The sequence below is a fragment of the Cydia fagiglandana genome, chromosome 11 (assembly GCF_963556715.1).
Source record: "Cydia fagiglandana chromosome 11, ilCydFagi1.1, whole genome shotgun sequence".
NCBI lineage: Eukaryota > Metazoa > Arthropoda > Insecta > Lepidoptera > Tortricidae > Cydia > Cydia fagiglandana.
In genome coordinates this window covers 7,135,491-7,151,203 of record NC_085942.1, presented here as the reverse complement: position 1 = coordinate 7,151,203, position 15,713 = coordinate 7,135,491, and the positions used below count along the sequence as shown (strand labels likewise).

Below are 15,713 nucleotides of genomic sequence, written 5' to 3'. Positions count from 1 at the left end.
GCGTAGCCCGATGTACGCGTTCCAAAGCCGGGCGCCCTCGGCGCCCTCATACTAAAAGAGTCGGGCGTAGCCCGACGTACGCGTTCCAAAGACGGCCGCCTTCGGCGCCCTCATAGGCACTAAAGGAGTCGGGCGTAGCCCGATATAGGCGGCGCTCTGCGTGCATTTCTGTACTGAGGACGCCCTCGCAAAAGTAATATAAAGTGACTTCAAAAAGTTAGTAACGAAATCATGACCCCAAAATTAATTAAATAAAAAATAAGTTCAAAAACTAAAACCCGACTACTGCAAATCGCGCTCTAAAAAGTATGAAACAAGATAGAATTCTTATCTAAAATTATCAAGCAGGAAATATTATAAATGTTACCATTTTTTTATATAAAAAACAACGTAATATAATTTACTGATTTTTTTATATATTTACAGAGATTCAGAGGATAGCCGTGGTCGTATGCCATATTACTTTTAAGTTTATAATCGTGGCATACGACCACGGCGATCCTCGGCGCCCGACTCTTTTAGTATGAGGGCGCCGAAGGCGCCCGGCTTTGGAACGCGTACGTCGGGCTCCGCCCGACTCTTTTAGTATGAGGGCGCCGAGGGCGCCCGGCTTTGGAATGCGTACGTCGGGTTACGCCCGACACTTTTAGTATGAGGGCGCCGAAGGCGCCCGACTTTGCAACGCGTACGTCGGGCTCCGCCCGACTCTTTTAGTATGAGGGCGCCGAAGGCGCCCGGCTTTGGAACGCGTACGTCGGGCTCCGCCCGACTCTTTTAGTATGAGGGTGCCGAAGGCGCCCAGCTTTGGAACGCGTACGTCGGGCTCCGCCCGACTCATTTAGTATGAGGGCGCCGAAGGCGCTCGGCTTTGGAACACGTACGTCGGGCTACGCCCGACACTTTTAGTATGAGGGCGCCGAAGGCGCCCTGCTTTGCAACGCGTACGTCGGGCTCCGCCCGACTCTTTTAGTATGAGGGCGCCGAAGGCGCCCGGCTTTGCAACGCGTACGTCGGGCTCCGCCCGACTCTTTTAGTATGAGGGCGCCGAAGGCGCCCGGCTTTGGAACGCGTATGTGTAGCACACTTTTAGTATAAGGGCGCCGAAGGCGCCCGGCTTTGCTACGCGTACGTGCCCTTCGGCGCCCTTATACTAAAAGTGTCGGGCGTAGCCCGACGTACGAGTTCCAAAGCCGGGCGCCTTCGGCGCCCTCATACTAAAAGAGTCGGGCGGAGCCCCACGTTCGCGTTTCCAAAGCCGGGTACCTTCGGCGCCCCCATACTAAAAGAGTCGGGCGTAGCCCGACATACGCGTTCCAAAGCCGGGCGCCTTCGGCGCCCTCATACTAAAAGAATCGGGCGTAGCCCGACGCACGCGTTCCAAAGCCGGGCGCCTTCGGCGCCCTCATACTAAAAGTGTCGAGCGTAACCCGATGTACGCGTTCCAAAGCCGGGCGCCCTCGGCGCCCTCATACTAAAAGAGTCGGGCGTAGCCCGACGTACGCGTTCCAAAGACGGCCGCCTTCGGCGCCCTCATAGGCACTAAAGGAGTCGGGCGTAGCCCGATATAGGCGGCGCGATATAACTACGATTCCCAGGGAATATCATAATTGCTAAAAACCATTACCCTAGTCCTGTAAAACGATATGGGTATAAATGTCTAAACCTGCTGTAAAAATACATATTTTGTATAGCTAAGCGAAAAATCATTCACTATCTATAAAGATATTATTAGAGCACTATCACTTTCGTTTGCACTGTCAACGAACGGGATGGAAGCGTTATTTGCTCATCGCATTTTAAATACATTGACCAGGCCCCTGTTTCACCAACGTGACAGGTGCGACGAATTGTAAAATCACTGTTGCTGACGTCACAGGCATCCATGAACTACGGTTACCGCTTACCATCGGGCGGGCCGTATTCCTGTTTGCCACCATCATTGTATTATTAAAAAAAACTTTATGATATCGGAAAAAAACAGATATTTCTCTTGCTAAGTTTATGACAATTGTCACAAGAAACACTACAATTGTCACGAAATTCCGACATATAACTCATTACCTGTCAAGAATACATATAACTCATTACCTACAATTCTTCTAAACCTTTGACAATTGTCAGAAACTTCGCAGGAGAAATATCTGTTCTGTTTTGTGTCCGATGTAATAAAGTTTTTTTAAATAATACAATGATGGTGGCAAACAGGAATACGGCCCGCTCGATGGTAAGTGGTAATCGTAGCCCATGGATGCCTGTGACGTCAGCAATAGTGATTTTACAATTCGTCGCACCTGTCACCGATGTGAAATTGGGGCCAGCCAGCGGCCGAAACGTCAAATTAAATATGTGTATAATAATTATAGAGGTAGAGGTGAGACAACTTTCACCGTCTCACTTTCGCGCTCGACACTGTGGCTGATACCTCCGAGTCCAAATATGTCATAATTTGTTATTATGTATATGATAACAGCATAACAAATCGGTGTTTAAGTATACCTATCTTCTTCTTCTTCGTCGTAACCTTATGACTGAGGGTCGTGACCGCCATAAGTCGCTTTTACTTGGATTGCTCTCCAACCTGGCCGATCTTCTGCCTTCCGCATAGAGCACTGGAACTTGAAGCGTGTGACTGCCTCAATGGCATCAAAGTGTCAACCTATACGTGCCTACCTATACGTACTTATACAACTTAGCAAAGCCTCTGGCGTATTTGTCATGCTACTTCAGTCTACTTACTACATACTTCTGTCTCGATTCAGTACAAAACGTACTTTCCGACCTCTTGTTTGAAAGCCACTCTCTATAACCTACCACTCGGCTACATATTGTACAATGCTGTGCTTTTTATTGTATTTAACTAAGTAAGTACCTAATTCCGTAGTGAGTAGTAAACAAAAAAGTATTTTCACTGCATAAAATATTTATAATTAAGTAGCTTAATTAATACGATGTTTTCGCTAATTGACACGCTATTTTATCCTTTATTGTTATTTAGTAGGTATCTAATTAAATGTTACTACTTTCTTCTGTTTGCTTGGAGATGAATTATTTAAATGAAAGCATCACAAAATAGTGGTCTTTCCGAATGATATAACTATTATGGATAGTACAAAAGTGCAACGCAGTGGATATTTATGACAACTTAAGGAAGAAAGTTTGTTATTTACGTATTCAAATTTTCAAATTTTAAGATGTATTTTGCAAAACTGTATCTGTGCTTGGCTAAAATATAGGAATAACTTTCTAAAAATACTGACTATTTTAACCGGTATTTATTTTATAGACATAAAATTTTTACAAAATTAAACAAGGTAATTATTTACCTTCTCAATGTTAAACAAAAATTCCCCTATTACTTTTATTTTACCGTGCATGCATAAGCGTCTAGTTTTAGCTTCGTTAATTTGCATAATAATCTTATCTAGGTATGTGGTATAGTAGTATACCATATAATGGGCGTGGAACCAGTAATGGGACAAAAAAACATAATTCCTCTAAAATAAGTATCTAAAAGTAGTTTATAAACACTGGCTGTATATTATCATAAATAAGAGTCCTAGAGCTGTTTCAGTTTGAAGTTTCATTAAATTTGGTTGCTTTTTAAGAAATTGGCGTCAACCCAAAAGTTGTCGTGTCACTGAAAAAAAATACCACTACGAATTCTTAACAACTTCGCTAAGAGAGGTGAGTTAATTTATTAAATTTCAATTAATTAATACTTGATGAAAACTAGAATGTGCTTTGTTAATTGAATTTACCATGAGATAAGGTATACAACACACTATGTTGTGACTCCACAGATGTAAAAAAATAGTGGTATTTGGCCCAATCCCATTATAGGAGCTGTAAAACTGCGTACCTCCTATGATGGGACAATTGACAAAATGATGCTTGCCATGCCATAATTTCATGTTTAAACAATACAGAAGTAAAATGTAGTTACGAAATATATCAATCAGGAGGTATTCTCGGACTTCGGATAAATTAATATCGTTTTTCCAAACTTTTATTTAACTTGCCCTGTTAGTTAGTGTGGGTCCAATCTTGGTAGCTGAATTTGAGCCACTTTTCGATTTCCGATTCAGTTGAAATTTTGTGTAAGTACGTAATTAAGTATGCAAATCGGATGATAATGCAATATTATGATAACATGGACCTAATCTGATGATGGAGACAGGAGGTGGCCATGGGAACTTTATCGCAATAAACCCTAACTAATTGTGTTTGGGTATATTAGAATTGTCTCCATGGATCAAATACAATAATAATTGGCTGTGGAAAGAAAAATACATTCAGCGATAAAAGCTTATTACCAAAAATTGATTTTTTTGTCGTAACTTATTCCCCATTTCAATATTTTATACTGATAGAGCAATGTCCATTATAGGGGGCCCATTACTGGATCCACGTCCATTACCGGGGGCCCATTACTGGAACTTTGGTGTCCATGACTGGAGAAAAAAAGCATAGTTTTAATTTGTTAAATATGTGGAAACTAATTGCTGTATCTTTCATACAACACGCCTAAAACATGAAAGACGGATAGGACTTTCATCTTTTAACACGCTAAGCGGTAGACCATTTACATGTATACGGGAAATATCATAAATACTCCAAATTTCCTCTTAAATGTCCCATGATTGGTGCTGTTACTATAATAGGGGTCTGAGCGAAATCTCAAATTGGACCTGTCACTTGTCAGAAAAAAAGTAAAAGTAGGAACGAGATATTCGAAATGAAATGTTTACTTACAACACGTTTTGGATTTCATCTATAATAATTATGCATACCTAAATATAAATACCTATACTAATATAATAAATATATTATAAATGCGAAAGACACTGTCTCTTTGACTGTAGTGTCTGAATATTTTTACTACTAAACTATAGAACTGATGCTGTCTGCAGTGTGCAGTGCACCCCTGCACAGAGATTGAAATTCAAAAATTGGCATCCAAAAACCTTACGCTTGGGAATCAAAAACTGATGCTGTGTGCAGTGTGCAGTGCATCCCTACACAGAGATTGAAATTCAAAAATTGGCATCCAAAAACCTTACGCTTGGGAATCAAAATCTGTAGGTACTTTAAAAACCGCACTTTTTATGAACTATAGATAAATAGTGAGCTGTGTTATTTTTTCTTATTTCATGACAAAGTTCAAGGTTCTTCAAGTTTTTCGGCGACAAAAATAAAATAAAAAATGTGAACCAAGGTTAGTAATATACGTCTATATTTTTTTGTAAGATTAATCGCCGTTTTGTTTAAATATTATGCGTATTAACGTATTAATAATTCAACAAACTTGAAATAGTTATCATTATTATTGTGTTGAGTTTTTTAATAATTTTAATATGAAGACTAGTTTCGTCAATGACGTCAGAAAGTTATTTTAGATACTTACCTATTTAAATACATCCTATACAAATAAACTGTGTTAATTTGGAAAAATACCTTAAGTCAACTAACTTAATTTTAGTTTCTTATTTTATTTTAATATACTTTAAAGAGTTCGATCTGACTACAGAACTAAAAAATACCGATAAGGGAACCTACTTGAAATATTATGCTTCTTATATGTATTTGTATATGTACGAGTATTTAACAATGCTTAGCTACATATTTGAATAACTTTAGTTACTTACCTACTACCTGCTTAAATGAATTGCTCAGTATCTTTATATCGATCATAAAATAGGAATTAATTAAATCTTTACACCTCTTACATTCTTATATTAATTAACCTCTAGGATACGCTTTAGCTGTAGTGTACGTATCTAGGACAGTTCATAGCTGACATGATTTATCTAGTCGCGGCTCAGTCGCGGTCACTATTGTCTTGGCGAACATAAAGTAACATGACATAGCGTACTTAATTGTAATGTTTATGTTAGTAGCTTGATTAGAATCGTGTTTTATTTGAAGTATCGATCGTTCAGGATCAGGGCCGTGCGTAGTCTTTTATTTTATCGGAAGATAGGTTAATTATTAAGTTATTAAATACTTACCTAATTCATTAAGAGGATATTTTTCTTACCATAACTTTGCTGACAATTATTTTCTAAATAAATTTTAAGTAGTTAGGCATGTAGACGAGCGATATGTTGTATTGTATTAACATATTATACACTTTATTAATACAGTATTTGCAGCTATACGTGTTTCCTGTTTCTAGAATATCAAGTAGATGATAATATAAATAAACCAGTGGAATAAAGATAGATGTACCTACCTATAGGTACATACATAAGTACCTATAATAGAAACAATACCTACACTTCTTTTTTTGGGCAGTCGTTTAAAAATATCACATTTATACCTAATCTAAAACTTAGTAAATTAGTAATAGTTACCTACTTTACACCACGGTAATATATACTTAATAAAATGTGATTTCTTTAACTTAGAGTCTATTACAATACGTAATAAAAGATAATCGAAGTTATGGTAAAATTATAAAAATAGTGTATCTTACCCAGGTCTCTGTGCACGTTATTTGAAGATCTTTGAGCATTAGCCAGTAAAACCAGCGACATCAAAACAACACTGGGAATATTATGACCAAAGAGAAACTTCATTTTTACACTTTACTTTTAAAATTAAAAATTAAAAACTAACAGATAAAACAAACTAGACACTGGCAATAAATTTAAAAAAATTAAATTTAGGATGAATGTTTGAATTTAGAAACTCGATTTCATTTTCGCGCGGATTTCAACGGACGCGTTCGAGGCGCGTGCGGCGCGGCATTTAGGAGTCAGACTGAGAAGCTGCGCGCAGGTGGAGCAAAAAGAACGCGACCGGTCGATGTCATCAAACTATCCATGAGATTACTTTCACGAATGCCTATCTCACTCATCGTCAGATTAGAAATAAGACTTTGCTTTTAACGTTATAAGTTTCATTTTCGTAGCAACATGATAGAATTGTATACACTTGCAAATATTATACGATTCACCATATTCGATGTAACAGGTAGGATCGTATTCTTGCGGTTTATAGCCTTCGAGGGTTTTATGACTAGAAAGATAGGTCATTGGCACTATTTAAATTTATTCCTGACGCTCAGGAATACCGTTACCTACTTATCTGTTTATATTTATGAGAAGATACGTTTTCATATAAATACAACATTTATGTATTCACTCTACATCTATAATAACTAAACTAGGTCTGACCCATAGACTTATAATATATAAAGACGTAGTCTCAGCGAGCTGTCACTGTTGCCACTTTTGTTTAGTGTACGATTAACAATGCGGCCCACGTTGCTGTAGCCATGTCGATAAAGTCATATCGATAAACTATCGACATTTCTTGCAATTTTAATTTAACTTCAAAGGCTTAACGATACCTAAAATGACCAAAAACGCTTTTATTCTTTATTGTGGTTATCACATCACAATTTTATAGTCACGCCCCAGCAGGGAACCAAGGCAAAGTTCAGATATTTAATTAAAATACATAAATACCTCCTAAAATAGGTGTTCCGCAATAATTGAATTATATTATTATATTATAATATATTCATTATCCATTAGCATTTCAATTATGTTTATGTTTAACGAAGATATTGAAGCTTCAATTAATCGCTATTTCGTTCCGCTGTGTAGCGTTTATCGATATATAACATGATTAAAATCGACTTTTCACATCCCTAAAAGAGCACAATGAAAGCACACATATACGCTTTTACGCACACATACACAGCCTGGGCGCATCAAGAAAGGCAACACTTGATTTGAAGTCCACCTTGTCAACTGTTATGGTTGTCCTTTTTTGACAAACGGCATTTTTAAAAGAGCGAGGAGAGAGAAATGATACTAGTTGCTGCGCCTTGAAAGAGAACAGAAAAGGTTGGGCCCTTGGTCTGACCGTTTGGCCGGGCCGTCAAACATTTTTCTGACCGAATCCGGTAGACCAATGTCAGATTTTTCTGGGGGTCACCAAACCGCCCTCTATATGAAACTGTCAAAGTCTAACACCCCACGAACCTCCTTCTGGGAGATCGAGCATGTCAATTAATCTTCGGGTTGCAGCTTTATATAATAATCAAAACAGGTATTAAAAAGTATTTTTTTCTTCAACCAGAATATAACAGATAACCATTTACCTACATTAATTTACAACATTGATGATGATTATGTTATGAGGATCCCGGCATTATGTGGAACTTTAAAGTCTGTATTATTTACCTGTCTCTGGTGATACAATGTCTATTTAATTTCGTTCGTTCGCTGCAAGAGTAGATTATAATATATACACTATACAGAATTATATGATTTGGTACACGTTACCAGAATCTAAAAGGTAAATAAAGTTGGTCAAGAAGATCTTGTCAGTAGAAAAACGCGGCAAATTTCAAAAATGTAGGTGCGAAGGGATATCGTCTCATGGAAAAAAAATCTACTGACAAGATTTGCTTGACCATCTAATATTTAAGTCGCTGATTATCATAGTAAACAACTTTCTCTATAAATAAGCCAACCCCGATGCAAAAAAACCTGCCGTTTCCTGCGTTTCGATGGATATGTCGATGTTTTTAGGGTTCCGTATCTCAAAAGGAAAAAACGGAACCCTTATAGGATCACTCGTGCGTCTGTCTGTCTGTCCGTCTATCACAGCCTATTTTCTCGGAAACTACTGGACCAATTAAGTTGAAATTTGGTACACATATGTAAATTATTGACCCAAAAGTGGACATGTTCTTTTATAATTTTAAAATACATAGGTTCAAAGTTATTTAAGAAAATAGCCAAAAAATGACCATCCCCCCCCCCCTTTATCACCGAAACTACTGGGTCTAAAATTTTGAAAAAAATACACAAAATAGTTCTTTACCTATAGATGACAGAAAAACCTATTAGAAATGTGCAGTCAAGCGTGAGCCGGACTTATGTACGGAACCCTAGAAACGCGAGTCCGACTCGCGCTTGGCCGGTTTTTATGAAACAGTCTAATTGTTTTTCGCGGGGCTATCTCTAGTCTGTGCCTAAAGAGAAAAGTGGTGGAATATATGGGGCCCAATACATTCCACTATTTACTATATTTTCTATGGATGAATCGATTTATTTTTAGGCAATTAGCCGGTTATTTCTATACTAAAAGTTGTTCAGTCACTTCTCAAATTAATAAGGATTATAGGTACCTACGTAACACGATTTTATACTTACTTGTGCTTACTTATGTGTATAAATCCTTCGTGCAGGCATGTTGTGTAGCCATACCTATCGTGACACATTTTCCTTTAAACTTCCTACAAACGAGATGTATTCCTACTGTCTACGTCACAAGGCGGTTAGCCCGGACTCCCGTGGTCGCGTTCCGATACTTCTCTTTCCTTTGGTGCTCGTTGCTGGTGAGGAGCGCCTCCACCGCTCCGGTGTGACGCCTCGCGTGGTCCGGTAGGAGCTAGGCCTTCCAACGCCTGCTGTGATGCCGCTGAGGACCCTGGCCGCTCCGGCCTGGGTGGTTCGGGTAGGTGTGGCGATGAAAAGAAACTCAATGTTTCACATGCACGTATATTTTACGTTAATCTACACTTATTCGTTCGTACACTGACGCCTGATGCGTGACAATCGTGACACGACAACTACTATTCTTAGAAAATAACTATACTGAAAACACACGCGGCGTGGTCAATGGCTGCGGCCAAGTCTAGCTTCAAACCCGGCAGGAATGCAACCTACGTGCGTTCGCTACAACGCTCCGAATCGTCCTCCGGAAATAGAATCCATCGATATGAAGTTTTACCATAATGAATGTAGTGACATACCATTTAAGTTACGCTTGAGCCTCTAGGAAATTGGCCTACGATTATTGCACACGGCACATGTGAAAGGTGCTTGCACTTGGCGTAAACATTCCTGCGGGGGGGAGGCCAGAGTTGAGCTGATACCTTGAAGCACAATGGATTAGCTAGTCTAACTTACAGCACTATCAAACATTGACCACAGCAAAGTGGTGACATGAAAGAACAAGTAACCAACTAAATACTTATAAAGAAACAGTACCTAGTACAGTTGCAATTAGAAATCAGTGAGTCATCTTGATATAAATAAATTCAATTTAAACAGTAGGTACCATAAGTTGTTAACATGTGACAATACCAAAACATAACTTATAAATTAATACAGTTAAGTACACTCTACTGGTAATTTACACAATTTGACAACGGGCCGGATTAAGTCGCCGCCCTGAGTTTTTAATTTAACTGATCGTACAATATCATCTGCACCTTTAAATAATTGAATCACTCTACCTCTACGCCAGTGGAGAGGGGGTGCAGTTTCATCCTTGATTAATACTAAATCATTTAAAGCCATGTTAGGAACATGATTGTACCATTTGAGTCTGGTTTGCAAATTATTAAGGTAAGTAATATGCCATTTAGCCCAAAAGTTTTGTGAAATCTTTTGTAAAGACTGGAAATGTGATAAACATGCTACATTAGTGTCTTTCCACGGGTACTCAGGTACCGATAGCAATGGTTGCCCTATAAGAAAGTGGCCCGGAGTGAGTACTTCCAAGTCACATGGGTCCTCGGATAAAGGAACCAGAGGCCGTGAGTTAAGCACCGATTCTACTTTGGTAAATACGGTTGAAAGACCCTCGAAGGTCAGTATGCGGTCCCCTAACTCACGCTTGAGTAGGTTCTTACTACTCTTGACTGCGGCTTCTACCAAGCCTGACATGTGAGGGGCACCAGGAGGATTGAACTCCCAGCGGACACCTTGGCGACGAAATTCCTCCTGGAGGACAATTTCGTTGTCAAGTAAGAACTGACTAACCTCCTTGAGGTATGAGCTAGCACCTTTGAAATTTGTACCTTGATCGCTCCTGACTAAGGCGGGCAGCCCTCGTCGACTGACAAACCGTGTGAACGCCGCAATGAAGGCCTCGGTGCTCAGCGACGAGACGAGTTCAAGATGTACGGCTTTCGTTCCTAAACATACGAAAACACACAGATAAGCTTTGAGTGATTTAGCATTTCTGAGGTGACTACTTTTGACCCAGTAGGGACCGGCAAAATCGGTTGCTACTCCTGAAAAGGCACGAGCCGCCGTGACTCGGTCCGCTGGCAAATCTGCCATAAACGGGGCCTGCGTTGAAGCGTTGAATCTGAAACACGACATACAGCTATTGATTACGCGGGATACCACACGTCGCGCCGACGGGATCCAGTAACGTTGCCGGAGTATATTGATGAGTGCGCTCGTTGAAGCGTGACAATAGGTACGGTGATAATGCTGCATCAACATTTGAGTCCATTTATGGTCTTTAGGTAGAAGGTATGGGTGCTTAGCATCGTAACGTAAGCATGAATGCCGCAGTCGCCCTCCGACGCGAATGAAGTGATTCTCATCTACGAAAACGCTGAGTTTTTGAAGTGACTTGCAAACAATCTTGCCTCCTTTCAATAACACGATTTCATCTCTGTAAGCATCCAGTTGAACGTACTTAATCCAGTGGTTCATTGCCTCACGATTTTCGTCGATCGTTAGCGTAGGGCGAACGTTCCGTTGCGCTTTCGGCAAACGAACGTTCTTACAAAATCGCAATACGTATGACGTCACATTGATAAGCTTGTTGAACGAACTGACTCGTGATAACAGAAACTCCTCCCATGACTTCTCGGCCGGCGTAATGTGATGTAACTGTTTGAATCCGGGTAAATCTGGTGACATGGTGACCGGCATCGTCGGCCACTGTGACTCATTCGTCATTAACCATTCTGGGTTCCACCAAAGATGAAACCCGATGAGGTCCTTCGCCGTAGCCCCCCGCGATGCGACATCGGCAGGGTTCGACTCCGATCTGACATACCTCCATGTCATAGGTCGGGTTGACTGTTGAATATCTTGAACACGGTTACCTTCAAAAGTCTGTAGCACATGAGGCTTTGTGTTCAACCAACATAGCACAATTCTGGAATCTGACCAAGCATTTATGCTGTCAATCTGAACTGATTCCTCGTATGCCGCTGCGACGTGGTTTAATAACTTATAAACCAGGTGAGCTGCATTTAACTCGCTCTTCGGAATGGTTTGTTTGACTCTCCTTGACGCTACGCGAGTCTTAGCTATCACTAACCGTACTAGTACATTCCCTGACGCGTCCTCAGTCCGGAGGTACACGCAGGCTCCGTAGCCGAGCTCCGACGCATCTCCAAAGCCGTGGAGGGAGTGTGACACCGCACCGGGCAGAGTGACGCACCGCGGAATCTGTAGCTGACTCAAGTGATGTAGATCTTGAATGAGTTCATTCCATTGAAGGTCTTGAGTATGGGACAGTGGCTCATCCCACTGTAATCCATCTGTGAACAGTGATTGTAAAAACAGTTTGAATCTAAATATGATTGGTGCGCAATAGCCACACGGGTCATACAGTCTAGCTATGGTACTCAATATGCTACGTTTCGTCGTTGGTTGGCCCAACGGTATGTTGAGTTGATACGACATGGAATCTGACATGGGGTTCCACTGTATCCCTAATACCTTTATGAAACTCTTGTCGTCAGTGTCAAACTGACGAGGCATCTCACAATGCTCCTGCGGAAGATCCTGTAATAATTCTCTGCGGTTAGACGACCATTTGCGTAACTCATATCCAGCGCTCCGCATGAGTTCTATGAGTTCTGATTTGAGTTCTTGGGCCTCGGTGAGTGAATCAGCCCCAGTGAGGATGTCGTCAACATATACATCTCTGCGCATGATATGAGCAGCCGGTGAGTCTGGATGCTGGGCTTCCCAGTCATCAGCTAATCGAAGTAAGGTCCTTATCGCGATGAAAGGACTGGAGCGTAGTCCGTATGTATTGGTATTTAACTCATATACCTGTACATCCTGCGACGGATCCTCGCGCCACAGAATCAGCTGATAGCGCCTATCGCTGGGGTGTATCCACGTTTGCCGGAACATCATTCTGATGTCGGTCGTGAAGACAACTTGATGACGTCTGAAATTTAACAATATTTGAGTGATATCATTTTGAAGCGGTTTGCCTGAGTGAAGGCATTGATTGAGCGATACTCCGGTGCTTGAGTTAGCTGCAGCGTTATATACGACGCGGATCTTTTCGGATCCCTTTTTGAAAATTCCGTGGTGGGGTATTACATAGTGTTCGCTCTCGAAATTAAAGTCTGATTTGGACATATGACCAAGTGCCTCATAGTCCCTCATGAATTCCTTATATTTTTCAGCAAATACTGGATTTTTGGCCAGCCTGGCCTCCAACGAAATCAGTCTACGCATGGCTAGAGCCCTAGACTCGCCCAGCTTGGGTCGGTCTGCCCGCAGCGGCAACCGCACCATGAATTGGCCATTATCTAAACGTTGAGTAGTGGAGGTATACAACCTTTCACATTCGAGGTGTTCTGGGTGTTGCGGCCGCTCCTCGGGGGGCTGCTCCACTCTCCAAAACCTTTCTAGGACGTCCTCGAGCCGAGTAGCATGGATGCCGTAGTCCTCTACTGATGTCCCGGCGGTCGGTGTTGTTAATGATGATGGGTAATTCCAAGTTGCCCCCATCAGCACGTGACCGAAGCAGGTGCCGTACGCCTCAACACCTGGAATGTTAGTGAGTATCTTTGAACCAGTGTATATATAATTGAGCACATCCGTTCCTAGAATGATGTCCACATCCTGCGATTTATCCAAGGCAGGGTCAGCTAATTCAAGTTTTGATGAATCCAAATGAGTCCTGATCTCAGTATCATAATAAGGTATGTTTCCCGTAACCCTGTACATGACTGTAGCTACTACACTGATGATAGGCACTGTTTTCCCGCGTGGTTTGAATACAAGCTTAGCAATCGTGCCTGGCACATTTACCTTTATGTCACCTACTCCAAAAATATTATTCCCAGTAAACTGTTGGTGTACTTTGAATCTTTCTACAAATGATTTCTTCACTACGGAGCACCCCGCTCCCGAGTCAAGCAAAGCCCTAGCTTTAACATAAGACCCATTGCCTGATCTGACCATGATCACAGCTGTAGGAGAGACACGAATTGGCGCCATTCGTAGTCTTTCCTCCGGTGCACCAACAGTGGCCTGATCTCATTGTTCAGGCTCAGGACTGCTCCGAGTCCCGAAGCGCAATGAGTGGAATGACTGCTGCGCCGCTTGAACACGCGCGCCTACCTTAGCCCTCGGTATATGACCGGTGGGAATCAGCTGAGCCGGCTGAAGCGCACTATGAGGTGACCCTGTCTCCCTCCTTTGGGGTTGGTCTGGTACTGACGGCTTGGGAGACTGCGGCTTCGCAGCCCTCGGCGGAGATGTAGTCCGTCGCTGGGGAGACGGCCACCGCTCCGGCAGCGTGACTGCTCTCGACGTGCTTGGCGTGGCAAGCGGCATGACCCTTACCCGATGGACAGCTGCTTCAACTGCCATGGGTGGGGCTCTCCCCGCTGCACCACCATCGCACAGCAGTGAGTTGTGTGCGGACGACTCACACTGTGCGCACCAGTTGCGCTGCATGCACTCGCGTGCATAGTGACTGCGCAGGCATCTGAAGCATGCGCCTGACTTCCTAGCCCAGGTCTTCCGCTCCGAAATCGCCAGGTTAAGGAACTTCGGGCATTTGTACAAGCTGTGCTGGTCACTCGAGCAGTATGAGCAAAGAACAGGGGGTGAATTCACCTGATTGGTCTCTTGTTCGATGGCGAAGACCCTCGCTGGCGGTCCCGGTTTCCTGGTAGCTTGACCCGACGGCCCCGCTCTTCCTCGTGCAGGTGCGGAACCACGCTGCGCAGTTGGTTGCTCCACCGCTGCTGGCGAGACCGCTTGCTGAACCCGGCACTGCTCCTCCAACAGCGCCAGTAGCTGCGTGAGAGTGGGCAACACCTCCGGATTGCCACCGTACCTCTCCTCGTATAAGGTCTTGATTCTGTTCGGTAGTTTCTGCAAAATTATAAAAACCAATAAGTATGACCACTCCGTGATTGGCTGCTTGAGCTTCTCAAGCGCCTGGACTGACTCCCGGAGCGGGTCATAGAAAGCTGAGCGTGACCCTGCACTCCAGTGCGCCACTGAAGGCAGGTTCATGATTCGGCTAATGAATGTATCCAACAGCAGCCTGTTATTCTGATACCGAGCCCGCAATAACTGTAAAGCTACCGCGTAGTTGGGTCCGTCCATCGGAAGGTGCTGTATAATGGACAGCGCCTCCCCTTGCAACGACGACCGAAGATAGTAATGTTTCTCCGCGTCGGAGATGTCCCTACTATTGACTAACGACATAAAGAGATCATAGAAGGAGAGCCACTCTGGCAGGTTGCCACTGAAGGTGGGCAGCTGCACAGAGGGCAATTTGACTTTACCTGCCTGTCCACGGGGTGTGTGTGACTGGCCAGCCTCTCCAGCCGACGCCTCGTCTAGCTGGATCAGCAGCCGGTTAACCTCGCTGAAGCACTCCTGGTATTGAAGTCGTTCCTCCTCCTCGAGCTCACCTTCGTAGGCCAGCAGTGACTCGTGGGCCTTGACGTACTCAGTATAAATAAGATCAAAGTGCCGCTTCGCCACCGACGCGGCCATGCTGTCAGGTCGTGATGTGACCGTGCCAGCATAGTCGGTCAACATTTGGTACTTGGTGCGCAGCTGCACCTTGATTGACTTTAACGACATGACGTGAATTTACTTTACGATTAATGAAAGACACTAATTTGTGACACTATTCGACTAACAGTTTACAAGTTAGGTGGCTTTGGC

General features: G+C 42.7%; 2 protein-coding genes across 2 annotated transcripts in view; both read right to left on the bottom strand.

The window, feature by feature from the left end:
- LOC134668851 (macrophage mannose receptor 1) overlaps nt 1-6,918 on the bottom strand; it is a 139,973-nt gene extending 133,055 nt beyond the window's left edge. The window contains exon 1 of the mRNA XM_063526321.1: nt 6,476-6,918. Coding sequence (XP_063382391.1) covers nt 6,476-6,578 — 103 coding nt within the window. The 5' untranslated portion in view covers nt 6,579-6,918. The remainder of the gene's footprint in view (nt 1-6,475) is intronic.
- A 5,295-nt stretch (nt 6,919-12,213) lies between these two features.
- LOC134668838 (uncharacterized) lies at nt 12,214-14,021 on the bottom strand. The gene is made up of 2 exons (XM_063526308.1): nt 12,837-14,021; nt 12,214-12,316 (listed from the first exon to the last, which is right to left on the bottom strand). The coding sequence occupies exons 1-2, from the start codon at nt 14,019-14,021 to the stop codon at nt 12,236-12,238; spliced, it is 1,266 nt and encodes a 421-aa protein (XP_063382378.1). The 3' UTR covers nt 12,214-12,235.
- Nucleotides 14,022-15,713: the final 1,692 nt, after the last annotated feature.

What these genes read in the sequence shown, in the direction of transcription:
- LOC134668838 (XM_063526308.1), bottom strand. Translation starts at nt 14,021, where the DNA reads ATGGCGCCAATTCGTGTCTCTCCTACAGCTGTGATCATGGTCAGATCA. An exon ending in ATCCGTCGCAGGATGTACAG is followed by an intron (nt 12,317 to 12,836) that starts GTATATGAGTTA and finishes CACTGTTCACAG; the next exon opens with ATGGATTACAGTGGGATGAG.